This window comes from Megalopta genalis, chromosome 1 (assembly GCF_051020955.1).
Source record: "Megalopta genalis isolate 19385.01 chromosome 1, iyMegGena1_principal, whole genome shotgun sequence".
Taxonomy (NCBI): Eukaryota; Metazoa; Arthropoda; class Insecta; order Hymenoptera; family Halictidae; genus Megalopta; species Megalopta genalis.
Window position 1 is genome coordinate 34150218 of NC_135013.1, and position 15780 is coordinate 34165997.

The following is a 15780-nucleotide window of genomic DNA, read 5'->3' on the forward strand; positions in this document are numbered from 1 at the left end:
CAAAGAGCCCCTGTTGCTCCGGTCCTCGATCACGCGGCGAACGGTCCTCTGCGGGGAGAGAGGATGATCCGACATATTTTCGATCGACTTTTCTTATCGTTCGAGTCTGTGATTTATTTATTTTTTTCTTTTGGTTTCGTTTGCATTTTTTTTGTTTTTTTTTTGTCGCTTTCAGATTGTTCGCGGCGTAAACGAAAATTGTGTACTCGGTTGATGAGGAAGAGGCAGAAGGGAGGTGGAGCCACGGGCGACGAGTCGCCTTGGTCGAGCTAATCTCGTGTTTTTTTCCCGAGGTTTCCTTCGTCTTTGCCGAATCTCGACACCACGGAATTAGCGGAAAACGGAAAACCGTTTTCTTTTTTTGTTTCTTTTTCGCGAACTTACTTCGATCTGCTGCGGCTTCCTCGCGGACGCTGCTACCGGCTGCGGCTGAAATTCAAAGCAGACATGCACAGACGCTGGCGGACGTGCTAGGTAAAGGGGTAACCCTGCTGTAACGCGGGTTTCGCTCGCAAAGCCGAATACGATAAATTCTCCCTAATTTCGCGCTCGGATTTTGTACAGAGATAGGCAATTTGGGAAGAGGGGGGATACGATTGTTCGGGCCTTGCGGTTTATTTTTATAGTTATAAATTGTCCACGAGATAAGTTATAATTATAGTTATAATTATAGTTATATTTATAGTTATAGTTATCCACGGGTTACTTCATTAGTTATAGATGCTCGGTGAATTCTAAAAGTAGTGGCACGTGATTATGCGGGCCTTGCGCCTTGTTTTTATAGTTGTCGACAATAGAGGACGATTAAAACGAGCCGCAAGGCTCGCATAATCGTATCCCCCCTCCTCCCAAATTGTTCATTTTTGTGTAAAAGCTGAGCGTCGATTAAGAAGAATTTATTATACAATTTCAATTTCTTTGCCCGACGCGACGACTGGTATGTCAAGGTTTGAATTTTTACGGACGATACGGTAAAGAGACACTGTAAGATAATAGTAATAATAATAATAATAACAATAACAATAATAATAATAACAAAATATTAGTTCAAAATGTTTGTCTACAGAAAATCATGGGTCCGTCTAGACCCGAGCACGGGGCTTCGCGTGAACGCCCAATCGCAGACAGAGCTAGGATTAAACCAGAGCCGGGTAAAATAGTATTTCATATAGCAAATGATAAATAAATAATTTAAAAATCGCTCCTTTATATTTTTGAATTGCGCAGAATCTGCTATTTAAAATATCGTCTCGAATAATTCCCCAAATAGAATATTAAATAAAATAAAATAATAATAAAAATAATAAATTAAGCTATTGAGTCAAATTAATAACAAAATCCAATGTTCCCCATAAACATAAGCCAGCTCCTCGTTAAACCTTCGACACAACTAGAAATGAATCCACAGAGACAAGAGACGTCGGTGCGATCACGTTTATTGACGCGGAGACGAAAGTGTCCAGAGACGAAACATATTCTATCCATCTTGTTTCAATTACTCGGTACGAACGAACACAACAATTTAACTGTCGACGACGATCCAGTCGAACGGACGGGACCATCGAGATTCTATCCTGGGCCGTAGCTCGGGCATCGAGGATCGATCTATGATCCACGGGAGCTCGCTCAGCGTGTCCCGAATCGTTTTGTAGGAGGAAATGCTACGCGCGTGGATCCTCGAGTCGGTCGAGAATTTCTTGCCGCCTCCTTTATCGTCGTTCGGGCATCCTGCGGGCGCCCGGAACACCGGCGGGCACGCCTTGTCGTCCTTCTTCTCCTTCTTGATGACGGGAGGGGGCACCTTCTTCTCGGCTGGCTTCTTCTTCTCGGACGGCGTCATCATCTTCTTGCCGCAGGGATCCTGCTTCTTCTTGCCGCAGCGATCTTGCTTCTTCTTGCCGCAGCGATCCTGCTTCTTCTTGCCGCAGGGGTCCTTCTTCTTGCCGCAGGGGTCCTTCTTCTTGCCGCAAGGATCCGGCTTTTTGCCGCAGGGGTCTTCCTTTTTCTTCCCGCAGGGGTCCTCCTTCTTCTTGCCGCAAGGATCCGGCTTCTGGCCGCACGGATCCTTCTTCTTGCCGCAAGGATCCGGCTTTTTACCGCAAGGATCCGGCTTTTTACCGCAAGGATCTTCCTTCTTCTTGCCGCAAGGATCGGGCTTTTTGCCGCAAGGATCCGGCTTCTGGCCGCAAGGGTCCTTCTTCTGGCCGCAAGGGTCCTCCTTCTTGCCGCAAGGATCCTTCTTCTTGCCGCCGCAAGGATCGGAGTCCTTCTTGCCGCCGCAAGGCTCTGGCTTCTTTATCCCGCAAGGGTCCGGCTTCTTGTCGCCGCCGCAAGGATCCGGCTTCTCGCCGATGCCGCAAGGATCGTGCTTTTTTCCGCCGCCGCAAGGTTCCGGCTTCTTGTCCCCGCCGCAGGGATCCGACTTCTTGCCGCACTTCGCGTTCCCGCAGACGGTGCTCTTCTTCTCCTTGCACCGCTTCCCGTAGAGCTCCTCCTTCCACAGCTTCTCCAGAGGATCCTCGGGCCCGAACGAGTCCTCGAAGTCCCTGCACCGTTTCCCGTACAACTTCTCGTCCCGGATCCCCTTGCAGGGATCCTCGGCCGCCTTGCAGTCCTTCCCGTACAGCTCCTCCTTCTTGAACTTCTTGCACGCGTCGCCTGTTTGACCGCATTCCGCCTCGAGCTTCTTGCAAGGCTCGCCGTATAGACCGCTCTTCGTCTTCCCGCCGCAACTTCCCACCGTCCCACCGTCCCCGCCGGCCTTCTTCAGCTCGGTCCTCTTGCCCCCGTCCTCCCTCTTCTTCTCTATCCCGGCGATCTTCGGCCAGTTCGACTTCGCGGCGCCGCTCTTCGACGAGAAACGAACCGATCCGAGCCGGTCGCAGATCGGCGCGGCGGCCTCGCCGGCGAACAACGAGTCCAGATGGTACGATGTCAGGCTGCTCAGGGAGCAGGACCGCCGCCTGTTGATACTCAGGTTCTCGAGGAACAGCGCCAGCTTCGAGGAGACGGTTCCGAGCGGTCTCGACGGCCCGCTCAGCTCGCTGACCGTCTCGATGCTCGAGCTCGGCGCGGCCGTTCTGCTCGCGCTGCCGAAATCCTCGATCGCAGAGACGTCGATCGTTTCCTCCGGCTTCTCCGCAACGTTCGTAATCCCTTCCGCCTTCGGGACGTCGAGTCCCGCGGCATAGTCGCCCGTCAGATCCGTCACGGAAGTGGAGATCTCCTGTCTGCCGCATCCGGCCTTCGCCGGCGAGTCTCGCCCGACCTCCGTCGAATCCCGCGTCGGACCGAGCTTCTTGCCTCTGGTCGGCTGCTTGAAATTCGGCGAGTCGTTCGGCGCGTCGTTCTTCCGGCTCTGGAACAGATCGGAGAAGAACCAGGCGATCGGCGCGCGTCTCTGCTGCACCAAACCGTACAGCAGCTTCGGCTTTTTGTCCGAAAGCGCAGCCGGTATCGTCCAGTTCCGCGATTTCCCGCGCTTCTTGGTGCTCGAGGAAGCTTCCACTGGTCCTCTGGCTTCTTTCGACTTCCTGGATCGCGGTCCCCTCTTGTCGATCGCGGCGCGATCCTCCGCGTCGGTCGGAGCACGCTTTTCCGCAGCGGTCAGAACGGTCGCGTTGCTCGGCTTCCTCTCGTCCTTGCGTCGCTTCCGGTCGGATTTCTCGCTCGTTCTTGCGACCCGCTGAACCGTCGAGACGGTCCCGTCGAGATCGACGGTGTCCTGCTTCCGGGGGCCCGTCGCGGGCCCCGCCGCGTTCCCCGACAACGCGAGCGTCGACAGCTGCCGCAGCGCCGGCCGGCTGCCGCCGCGTTTCGCGCGATCGCGGCCAAGCCGGTCCGCGAGCTCCGGCAGCTGCTTATAGATCTCGGTGACGATCCGACCGTCCTGCCGGATCGTTTCGGGCCCCATCTCGCCGAGGACCCGGGGACCCCGCAGCTCGCCGGCCACGCACGCGCTGCCCCCCTGAGGACAGACGGAGAGACGATTTCAAGGTCAGTGCGATATCCTCGGAGAAAAGGCTTCGTGCCTCTGGCAGAAAGCGTCCGATCGAACGCAACGTTGTCGCGTCGGTTTCGTCGCGTCGAGGCGAGATGTATTCTCTGTTTAACGACGTCGCTTCGAGCCGATTTTATGCTTCACGTTTTATGTGTCCGGTAATTATGGTCCGTCCGGGAAATGAGAGATTCCTGAGGTCATTCGAAGCAACTTTTTCCTTTACGAAAATTTTCTACGAGCTCTCGTTCGCGAGTTATCGGCGAAGAAAGGATGGCCAATGAATGGCGAGCTCGGTCGACGCGTGGCGGCCGAGCCAACGAGCGCGCGGGGCCCGGTTCCGCCGATTGGCTCGGCCACCTGGCGCCAGGCGTGGCGCCTAGCCTGCTCGCCTCTCATTGGTCACCGTTTTTCGTTGATAACTCGTGAACGGAGCCGCGGATCGCATTTTCGCTGAGAAAAAAGTTGCTGCGAATCGCCTCAGGAATCATCTCGTTCCGGGTATTAACGTAATCACGGGACATCCTGTATATTTTATTCGTAAAATAAATGAAATCGAAATATCTAAAATAACCTTGAATTTGTCCAGAATCGTCACGTGACGGCGCAATGATTTTTCCATTCGCCGAAAGAGAAGCAGCATCACGAGCGCTTCGCGCAATTCGTCTAGTCTCGCGACAGGATTTGTTTTCCGGTTTCGACGAAGACTCGAGCAGCTCCGTGGTTCGACGATCTAATTCCCGACCTTGATCGGATAGTTTCTGCCAGGGGCGGTAGAAGACGATAGGAACTCGAAACGGAAGGCTCTGTCATTCTGTTCGTCGGGGATCGACGCATCGACGTCGAAAGCCGCGGTCCTCGCCGAGGAATCGTTTCTCGAGTATCATTGTTCGAGAATCACGCGAGCTTCGATGCGTCGACCGCGTTTTGTCTCTTTCGTCGCCCCTCCCCTCCGTCGTCTCTCGTCTTGCGTTACCTCCGGGGGTGAAAAAAAAGGATATTTGAGCCGTTTATTTTGAAAGTGGCATAAGTCACTTCACCGTAATGAAAAGTGGTGATTTTTTAATGTTTATACGAAATTATTTATACTGAGAAAAATATCAGTATCCTGAGATAACAAATACAAGTAAATCTTCTCGAAAGTTAGCATCCATATTTTTAAACGTGTTAAAATGTTATTAATTTTATATAATATATATATATATATATATAATATAATATAAAATATAATATATGTTATAATAATATAATATAATAATATAATATATATATTATAATAATATAATATAATAATATAATATATATATATATTATATTATTATTATTATTATATATGTATTATATTATATTATTATATTATTATTATATAATATAATATAATATAATATATATATATTATATAATATAAATAAATGTTATAAACGTGTTAAATATATCGACTTAAAAACAAAGTGACTTATGCCACTTTCGAAATAAACGGCTCATTTCGAGAGGACCCGCGCGACCCTCGAACGTGATCGGGATGCGCGCCAGCGTGGACGAGTCGAGGCCCCCGACGACCTTATCCGTCGCGCCCTCCGACCCTTTAGGGATCGAAATGTTCGCAGAACTCTTTCCGGTAGATTCCGTTTAACACTGGCTCTACGGAGAATCGCGTTCGCCCGTTACCGATCGTCGAAATTGTAAGAACGGGCAACTCGTTCGAGGATTGATTGAACACGCGTGTCGCAATAAAAACCGCTGCGAGAGATCCGAATAAATATATTGAATATTTATTTTTCTGTTTTCAGGAGCAGACGATTCAACGCTGTTCTCTTGATTTATTCGTTCTATTCTCTTTGTGCTCGATCAACGCGTCGAGCGCCGCGTCGGTCGCACATCGGCGACGCTAATTTTTGAGCAAACGTGGAAAATTCATTCTCATGCTTTAATTACGTTCGAACAAACCGAATTCGACTAGGATATTTCGGATGCGAAATTGTTCCAATGCGCATCCCTATCCTCTTCCTCATCCCGTCGCCGTCGACCTGTCGCGAACTCTCGCGCGAAACGCGAAACGATCGACCGGTTTTCGACCCTCGCGGAACGATTCCCGGGACGATCGACGGCGCGATAAGCTCTGTGTTCCGTTCGATCGATCGTAGATTGGATCACTTACCTGCGACACGATCGCCGTCGATTTGCTCGGAAGATCCGCCGCGGCCTCCTCTGCGATCGGGAGTCGGCGTAGAACCTCGACCAGCTCGTCGGTTTCGTTCTGTTCGAGGAGAAATTCCGAGTTGTAAACTATCGTTAGAGAACGCGGAGGAATTTTCTGGGACACTTACCCTGGCGGTGTTCGACGGGCCGGTAGTCAAATAGTCGATCGGTTCTCTGATCGGCTGGTATTTAGGCAACGTCCTTGTATTCTCCAGCATGGTCAGCATCCAAGAGTTCTAAGAGGTAATCGCGTAATGTACGGTAATTTCCCTCGGAAATGCCGAATTTCGGGTTGCCGTGAATTTCCCTGTGCCTAGTGCTAAGTCTGCGCGAGATTTATTTGCTACGCGAATTCTCGAAAGACGGCGCGAAATGATCTGTTTGGGTGTGAAGGCAGGTATGAAAAAGTGCGGAGCTAGAAGGTAATGACTAATCTCTGTGGAATCGTGGCATGTGGCCTTCGAATTGCCTTCGAATTGTGGCATGTGGCACCTGAATTGCATTCGAATCGTGTCACGAGGCCCCAAATTGCCTTCGAATCGTGTCACAAGGTCCCGAATTGCCTTGGAATCGTGTCATGAGGCCCCGAATCGTCTTCGAATCGCCTCACGAAGGCTCCAAATTGCCTACGAATCGTGTCACAAGGCCCCGAATTGCCTTCAAATAGTGTCACGAGGTCCCGAATTGTCTTCGAATCCTGTCACGAGGCCCCGAATTGCCTTGGAATCGTTTCACGAGGCCCCGAATTGCCTTCGAATCCTGTCACAAGGTCCCGAATTGCCTACAAATAGTATCACGAGGCCCCGAATTGCCTAAAAATCGTGTCACGAGGCCCCGAATTACCTTGGAATCGTCTTACGAAGCCCTGAATTGCCTTCGAATCGACTCACAAGGCCCCGAATTACCTTGGAATCGTCTCACAAGGCCCCGAATTTCCTTCAAATCGTGTCACAAGGCCCCGAATTACCTTCGAATCGTGTCACAAGGACCCGAATTGCCTTCGAATCGTGTTACATGGCCCCAAATTATCTTCGAATCGTGTCACGAGGCCCCGAATTGCCTTCAAATAGTGACACAAGGCCCCGAATTACCTTCGAATCGTGTCACGTGGCCTTCGAATTGCCTTCGAATCGTGACAAAAAATTAGGAATAAAAAACTTAATTCACCCCTTTTTTCCTAGCATCTTTTTCTGCCTTTTTTGTGCGGTCCGCCCCGAATTTCACTAAAAATCTTACCACGAGGCCCGAAGAATCGCGACTTGGTATTCTCGGATCTGCCGGTTTCAATTCGAACATCCCCCAACATTTCCGGGAGATATTACCACATAACGCGCGAACAATAACGGGATAAAATGATTCGAAGAGATCTTACGATGTGTTTCGGTGGCTCGGCTTCGGGAACGGTGTGAAATCTGATCGGGAGTCGTTTGCTCGAGGAGGCCGCGTTGTACAAAGAGATCGGGTCGAGCCTCGAGGTCTGTTTCATCATCTGCGACAGAGATCGGCCGATTTCGCCTGCGCCGCCCATCAACGTCACCTGTGCGACGAACAACCGTGGAATTTTCGTTTTGCGAGACGATTCGGGTGGGTCGATTTGGGAGTCGAGAGGGGCCCCGGCGATCGGTCACGGATTAGAAAATCCATTGGGAACGGAAACGAGAACGCACCTTAATGTTTTCTTCGCCTGCGTGATATTTCCGCTGGCCGATGGTCTTCACGATGGATTTCGCGGTCCGGGAAAACATTGTTGACGCTGTTGCTGGATTACTAGGAATTTGTTAACGCCTTCATCGGGCGCCCGACATGTCCAAACTGTGACGTTGAACCGCCGTCGTTACCAAGCAAAGGCTTGCGCAAATGTTTTGCCCCGAGCGCATTGTGCGCTGGAAAAAATAACGAAACATCGGCACGTATATGTATTGTATATATATATATATATATATATATATTATTTATTAATATATATTACTTTATTATTATTCATTATTATTATTAATTTATTATTATTATTATTATTATTATTATTATTATTATTATTATATTTATTAATATATATATATTACTATATATATTATATACTATATACTATATATATACTACTATATATATTTATATTATTATATTATTATTAATATTATATTAATATTATTATTATTATATTATTAATTATTATATTATAATATTATATATATTATATATATATAAATTTACTATTTATTAATTTTGTATAAAAATTATAATAAACATATTAATAATAATAATATATTAAATTATAATATATTGTCCGGAGACCGAACGATCCGAAAGATAAAGTTACGTGTTTCGTCGAATTTGTTTTCTTATGCTACGAGAACACTCGTAAAAAATGTATCGGGTCCCATTTGAAATGAAGAAATAATTCATAAAACGATTCCTCGAGTTATTCGGAAGAGAAAGCTTATTAATCGTCGACGATAAAGAGAATAGCGTTAAATCGTTGGCTGCTCCTGAAAATAAAAAAATAGCGCCATTTACGATAAGTGGCGCCGCTTGCGGCGATAAATCGAACTAAGTTAGAGGTCCGTACAGCGCCAAAACACGCAGTGGCAAAACGCTCAAACTGTTCGCCGAAATTACCGACTGATGACAACTCTGAGCGCACCGCAGATGGCGCCACCGCATTAAACCCTCGACAATCTGAATTTAGCGCCGTTACGCGTAGCGGCGAAACGCTCAAGCCGTTCGCCAAAGTTATCCACAGATGACGATTCAAGAGGTTCGGTATCTAGACGCAGATGGCGACTCCGTGTTGAACCCATAGAATCTTTTAATTTAACAATTTAATTGTAAAATTCGTACACTATGATTATTTTACATTTTTATCGCAGTGAATTCTGACGATGCGGCAATGACTTTGATATCTCGTCTGTGGTGATATGACATTGTGATGTATTTTTTGCCTCATGGAACAATTGTGATCCAGTTTCTCATTTTCTAACGAATAATAATAGCGCTATAAGAAAAACAGTTGTGATCCAGTTCCTCATTTTCTAACGAATAATAATAGTGCTAATAAGAAATAGCGAGAATAGGAAATGTGAGATTGGATAAGATCAAAAGAAGTTGTTAATGCGTGCAGTTTCCATTGCAAATTAGTAGCAGAATCCTATCAATAGCCATTGCCATATCGATAGCGTGTACTGTCGATAGTACATTATTTATTTCCATTTGTAATACTGGACACGAGCAGTCACGTGTTGTGCAGTCACGTGGTGATTACTGTGTCCTGAGAGTTTCGAATACAAAGTTTATACAAATTTACAAAATGGCATCTACGTCGCAAAGTGAATTTGAAAGTCAAAAAGTTTTAGGAGATAATACAGAGGATCTATATGGCATTCGAGATGGTGTATTATTTGTAATTGATTCAACTCCTGCGATGTTCGAAATAGACCCGCAGGAGCAGATTCCTTATTTCTTACAATGCATACGGCGATACAAGGAGATCCTTATGCAGAAATTGGTATGGAACAATCAAGATTGGATGGGTTTAATACTGTTTGGAACTACGAAAGGGGATGAAAATTCCGAAATGAAGAACATATTGACTCTGCAGAAACTCAATCTTGTTTCGAGAGGAGCATTGAAGCAAATAGTAGAGATAGATGAAGGAAACGGATGGAAAAGGTACAGAGACAGTGCCTCCACTACTGCTTACCCACTGCACGATGTATTATGGCACGCGTCAAGAATTTATTGCGCTGTTAGAGTAACCATGCCGGCAAGGAGAGTAATTCTCTTTACGTGTACGGATAATCCACCGTTGACCAACGACGATGAAAAACGTAGAATAGTTGTAGAAGCAAAAAGTTACGGCGATATAGGACTTCATTTACATGTTGTTGGATTGGGTGAAAATTGGGATCACAATGTTTTCTACAGAGATTTAGAAATATTGTCTGAGAAAATTGATAGCGAAGATTATAAGAGACCATCCATAAACGATCTATTGCAACAAATCAAATTACCATCCAGAACAATGGCAAAGTTACCGTGGAGAATCGGAGGTAACGTGGTTCTAGATGTAAATGTAACCAACCTTAACGTTAAACGACAATACTTGAAGAAAACATGGATATCTAAAGAAACGAATGTTCCATTAATCGCGCGTAGATTTAGGATGACCGAAGAGAGTGACGACGAAGACGGCGAACCTAAGAAATTGAACTATGTTTTAGATACGGATCTACGAAAGTATAAAGTATTCGGTGGTAAAAAGATATATTTTACTATACCCGAAAAGATGTATTTAGGCAATTTTTATCAATCTGGCATTGATTTGATTTGTCTTAAACCTATCTTTTATCACCCTCTATATCATTGTAGATCACCGTATTTAGTTACACCTGGTAAAAGTAATCGTAAAGATAATACATTATTATTTGCTGCATTGCTTGAAAAATGTAATTCAAGAAATTTAATGGCAATATGTGCAGTTACAATGAGAAAACATTCTTCTCCAATTTTATACAGTATGATACCAAAAGCAGAGAGTGGAGGATTTTATTTATACAAAATACCGTACAAGGAACGTATTCGAAATCTTGAAAAGATGTGTTCAAAGTACATGTACAACGATGATGAAAATAAAATTCCAACTGAACCAGAAGAAGTTCAACTATTAAGAAAGATAATAAGAAAATTAAGGGCTCAATATAATCCATCACTGATTCCTAATCCTAAACTTCAAACTCAACTTCAAATGGTGGAGACTTTAGCCTTAGATTTGGAAGAATCCAAGCCTCCAATTGATGAGACTATGCCAATAATTAACCAAGTTGCTTATCGAATAAAGGATTTGACAATTCAATTTAAAGAGTTATTTAAGATTGAGGAAGGTCCGCCAAAAAAGAAACCAAAAACAGATGTCGACCCGAATGCATACGATGAAGAATCAATTCGGAAGTTTGTAAAAACAAAAAAGTTAAGCAATTTTACCGTACCAGAATTGAAAGCAATGTCGAAGAAATTAGGTTTAAAAACCTCTGGTAAGAAAGGCGATTTAATCGAGGGAATTAGAAGTAAAATAAAATCCAAAGAATATTAACAATCTGTTAAAATTAATATTTGTTCTCAACATTTAGCGGCACTATTTTTATACTTTACCTGGCTACGTTGCACATTATGAAGAAAACTGTACAAATTGTATTACTTATTTCTAACAATAAATAAAGTTTTGTCCATTGTGTGTATACATACAATGAATACAGAAAATTTTCCTGGGCATTTCTATCAAACTGGTTGATCGAATGATCAGTCTTTTCTCCCATTAGACCAAATTCCTGCCATCGGAATTATCACATCTTCATTTCGATCAACTTCAAACAGGTGAGGAGAATGCTTTGAAATTAATGCATAATACACGGTATAAATCTTACGGACAATTTATTTACAATGATTGATAAGTCCGCATGTAGAAAAATAAAAAGTGGTGTAAGATTGTCTAAAAGTATCTTAAAGGTATCCTCGTGCTAACGTTCGGTTTTGATAGCATGCTCGCTGGTCATCAAATGATATGAGTTATTTAAAAAAAACAAATACTGGTGGTCATTTCCATGGGACTGGTTCCAGCAGCCACTGCTGCTCAACGGTTTTTGCACAGTCTGCTATCACAGGACCTCCGTCGTCACTCGCTTGTAAACACATATCCGAAGGGACATGTAAAAATGTTTTTGTCTGAGGATAAAGTTTCGCTCGTCATTCACATAAATATATTTGATGCTTCCCCTCCATTCTTAACTCGGCTTACCTGTTCGTCGTACCGCCACTTTTGCCGTTTGCTGCCGCTGCATGCCATTATCTTAACCTTTGGTGTCTTGTGCTGCGTGTCGTGCTCAGGAGCGTCCAAGCAAACGCTCTCATCGGTCATCACGACCCCTCTTTCCGTCATCACAAACATTTGACTAAGTATCGGCCTAGGAACGCAGCCCTCTAAGACCGGGTAACCGGAGGGCTGTGAGTAAGTGCCTTTCGTGGTCGGTCGCATAATGCATTTTTTTGTTGAGAGATGCACGATCTATGAACGAAGTGAGTAAGCACGCTACAACAAGCAAACCTTCGGAACAATTTCAAAGAATCCTACCCGTCCAAAGAATCGATCGTCCTTTGGGAAAAAATGTTCTGGCCACACGTTGTCCAGATACCACTCGAAACTTTTGCATTGCAACGTCTTGCGCAGCGCTAACCGAGATCTAACCGGCTGCTTGTCCCTTAATCTGGCTGCCTCTGAAAGAAAACAGAAGTTCAAAAAACGGATCACGATTAGTATTAACACTCAGCCAACCGAACGGGGAGATCTGCCCGTTTTAAATTCAGTCGATTGACGACCGAATGGATGATTAATGAAAAATTGAAAATGATTGCTTAATTTCATTAAGATTTGCAAGAGGTACGAATGCTGAAGAAGTAATCGATGCCATATAAGTCTGCTTCATAATTTTTGTTTAATCGAATGGAATATTTTAATTTTATGAAAATTTTTGAGGTTTCTAGCGGAGTCGTGGAAGTGTTAATTGCGAGCTAGTTACCTGGATTGAATTTGAAGTAAAACTCAGCCCAATCGTCCATCCAGACCAAAGCCACTCGGGCAAGATTCCCGTACAGAATTTCTCCCACTCCTCCGGGGAACGTGTACGGGGATGATTTCCGAAATAGGTGTCCTACGTGAGAGCAAGGCGCGATTTCAACGCTGCCTCCGCACTGCCACACCCTGAACGATAACTCCAAATTCTCTCCGCCCCAAATTCTCATTTGTTCGTCGTAGCTACCCAGCTCGAAAAAATAGTCTCTGTTCATGGAGAACAATCCTCCGGCCATAGCCGGAGTTCGAAATGGCTCGACGATGTTTTCGCGTCTCTCTTTCAACAGTCTGCCATTCAATGTTAACCAGCGGAAGTGCAAGTCCCAGTTGAATGCACCCCAGTGCAGTTCCAAAGATCTAAAATAAAATATTATATATATTATATAATATTATATATTTAAATAATCTCATTTAATACCGAGGCAGGCATAAATAGATATCTAAGCCTATTTTACCGAGTGTAGCTAAAGGTGTCGTCGTTGATTATGTCGATAACCGGAGACACAACTCTGGTTCTATTTTTAGCCACGGCTTCGAGCAACGGTTCTAACCACCCTGGAACAGATTCGAATAAATTATAATCTCTAGCGACCGATTTATTGTAACTGAATGCGTTACCCAGTTCTGCTAGGGAAAAGAGCTCACCTACCAACCGTGCATTCGCAATGCGCGTCGAGGAATGTGAGAACTTCGCCTACGGCTTCGTTAGCGCCCATTAATCTCGCATTCACTAAACCTATGCGTTTCCTGGAACGAAGAACTTTAGTGGTCACTTGTAAATTCTTTACATGTTCGTCTAGAGGAGCCTTCAAAAAATCTAATGGGGACAAATGAAAACAAAAGATTTAGCGCAGGTGTCGTGACCGATGAAAGAGAATAAATGTCAAATTCCGACGCAACCCTTATCCGGCTTTACCTCTGTCGCTGTTATCGTCGACGAGGATGATCTCCTCCAGCAAATGTCTGGGCGATCTATCGATCACGCTGTATACAGTTCTCAGCAGCGTACTCCACGCTTCATTGTGCAAAACAATGATCACCGACGTTCTCGGCAAGTTCTCCAATTTTGAATATCGCGCGACGCACCTGCAATCGTTCAATTACCGACCTCTCCAATATTACCGACAATGAAATCACCAGTATTACCCCTTTCGCCTAACGTCCGGTAAAGTGCGATTCAACGGTATTCTGTCGCTGGCCATCAAATTGAATCGATTGATTTGATAGAGCTGCTGCATTTGATAAAAATCCTTCGCTGGGATTAAAACCGGGCTGCCATTTTTGCCCTCGGAAGGCCGTGGATCGAACATGTTCTTGTTGATGAGATCTAAAAAGTAAAAGGTCTCTTGTAACAACGGGACGAGACGGGACTATCGTTTCTTGAGTACCTTTCGTAATGTTCGGAGTTTTCAAAGGATCAACGGAGTCGCCGATATAATGGCCCACGACCACACGTATACCCCTACGATCTATATAATCCTTTTGATTCTCCATAAGCCTGAAATTTAGAGAAAATTTAAAAACGTTAATTTAAAAACGTTATCGAAGGGAAACACGAAGATTTCCCGTATCTAGGGTCCCTGAGTCGGCCACCATTGACCCCGAAAAGGGTTATCATCAATTATCCAGGATTTAAGTAATTTTTATCATGTTAGGTGCATTCTCGTGCTGTTCAATGTATCGTAAAATTTTCGCGTGGAAACAGAGTTGAGAATCGCTGGTCGAAAGCAACAGGTGATTACACCAAATTACATTCGTAGCTTCGCAAAGAGACGTAGTAGAAGGGTTTGGATGGCATCTAACATTCGAAAGTAAATGATATTTTTTTTTGGAAGTATCTAACGCTTATTTTATCTCCGTAGATCGCTTACCGCATCGCCGTGTAGTCGCTGCGGTCTTCCGACTGCCGTGTTTTGCTCAACCAAACCAGAAATATTCCCGCAAGCAAGGCGACCGAGAGAATAATCGGCCACGTGCGAAACAGTCTTCTCAATCTTGGCCACATCGTGAATCTCGTCGGAAGAAAACTGTCTTCGGCTTAACTGATTTTTTCGAACGGACCGGTTTTATCTCATTGCGGAATTATTAACTGATATCGTCAACCCCGGACATCCACTATCACGAGCTTCCCACGACGGGTCATCGTGAGAAAGGACAGAGAGCCTTGGTAGCTACCTTGAACTGAAAGAAATTTCAGAAGCTTCAATTAATACCGACGATTTCGTCAGTCTCTAGGCTCGTAACACTAACAAGTAAATAACCGTTGATCAACGCGTCACGTATTTGATATTTAATATTAGATTATAATATTACGTTTAAAATAACAAGGTAATTTATGCGCATAACATACCTTTATGTCTGTTCAAAGTACATCCAGGATCTTATCCAAGATACACTGCAAAAGTTTCCGAATCCACTTTTGAACGATCGCGGAAAGTCACAGTTGAAGAAGTTCTGTCATTATTTTTACATAGCGAACGGAATTTGATTCACAAATGATATTATTATTATTAATGGAAAAGCATAGCCGTTGACTTGCACCGATTCAACGACTGGAATAAGCTGAATGAGCTTCAAGGAATCGCTAGGACTTAGGACGCCGTGAATAAAACAGTGCTGTAGCAAGACGATCCGAAGCCCGATTCTTTTCATTAAATGGAAAGAGAAATTACACGATTTCCTTTTGCCAATTTTACCGTCTACGTATATGAACCTCGATAACAGGTTTCGTTAAAATGATAAAAGATGCATATAGTATTTCGTGGTCGGGCCAGTATATTTCCGACAGTGACAATAACCTCAACCGCAATTGTGGAAGAGAAAATATCCGTAAAAGCCAACGTTAACAACTCGCTTTGTGCATTTCACATTCTTGAGCACGAGCCACCACTTTTTCATGTGGGTGGTGAAATATGCATAAGATTAAAAAAAAATCTACCTGCACACATTCTCATTTTCGCGTGAT

General features: G+C 44.6%; 3 protein-coding genes across 3 annotated transcripts; 1 reads left to right on the top strand and 2 right to left on the bottom strand.

Moving 5' to 3' along the window:
- Positions 1 to 1420: 1420 nt before the first annotated feature.
- On the bottom strand, positions 1421 to 8042 carry LOC117218055 (uncharacterized). The gene is made up of 5 exons (XM_033466098.2): positions 7864 to 8042; positions 7569 to 7733; positions 6325 to 6432; positions 6156 to 6254; positions 1421 to 3967 (listed from the first exon to the last, which is right to left on the bottom strand). The coding sequence occupies exons 1-5, from the start codon at positions 7939 to 7941 to the stop codon at positions 1523 to 1525; spliced, it is 2895 nt and encodes a 964-aa protein (XP_033321989.2). The 5' UTR covers positions 7942 to 8042; the 3' UTR covers positions 1421 to 1522.
- Positions 8043 to 9040: 998 nt separating this feature from the next.
- LOC117218119 (Inverted repeat-binding protein) lies at positions 9041 to 11449 on the top strand. Its single transcript, XM_033466249.2, has one exon. The coding sequence runs from the start codon at positions 9501 to 9503 to the stop codon at positions 11280 to 11282; it is 1782 nt and encodes a 593-aa protein (XP_033322140.2). The 5' UTR covers positions 9041 to 9500; the 3' UTR covers positions 11283 to 11449.
- Positions 11450 to 11603: 154 nt separating this feature from the next.
- LOC117218118 (polypeptide N-acetylgalactosaminyltransferase 1) lies at positions 11604 to 15768 on the bottom strand. The gene is made up of 11 exons (XM_033466246.2): positions 15166 to 15768; positions 14687 to 14996; positions 14204 to 14313; positions 13962 to 14142; positions 13732 to 13901; positions 13465 to 13632; positions 13271 to 13370; positions 12763 to 13172; positions 12318 to 12460; positions 11985 to 12251; positions 11604 to 11911 (listed from the first exon to the last, which is right to left on the bottom strand). The coding sequence occupies exons 2-11, from the start codon at positions 14818 to 14820 to the stop codon at positions 11783 to 11785; spliced, it is 1812 nt and encodes a 603-aa protein (XP_033322137.2). The 5' UTR covers positions 14821 to 14996; positions 15166 to 15768; the 3' UTR covers positions 11604 to 11782.
- Positions 15769 to 15780: the final 12 nt, after the last annotated feature.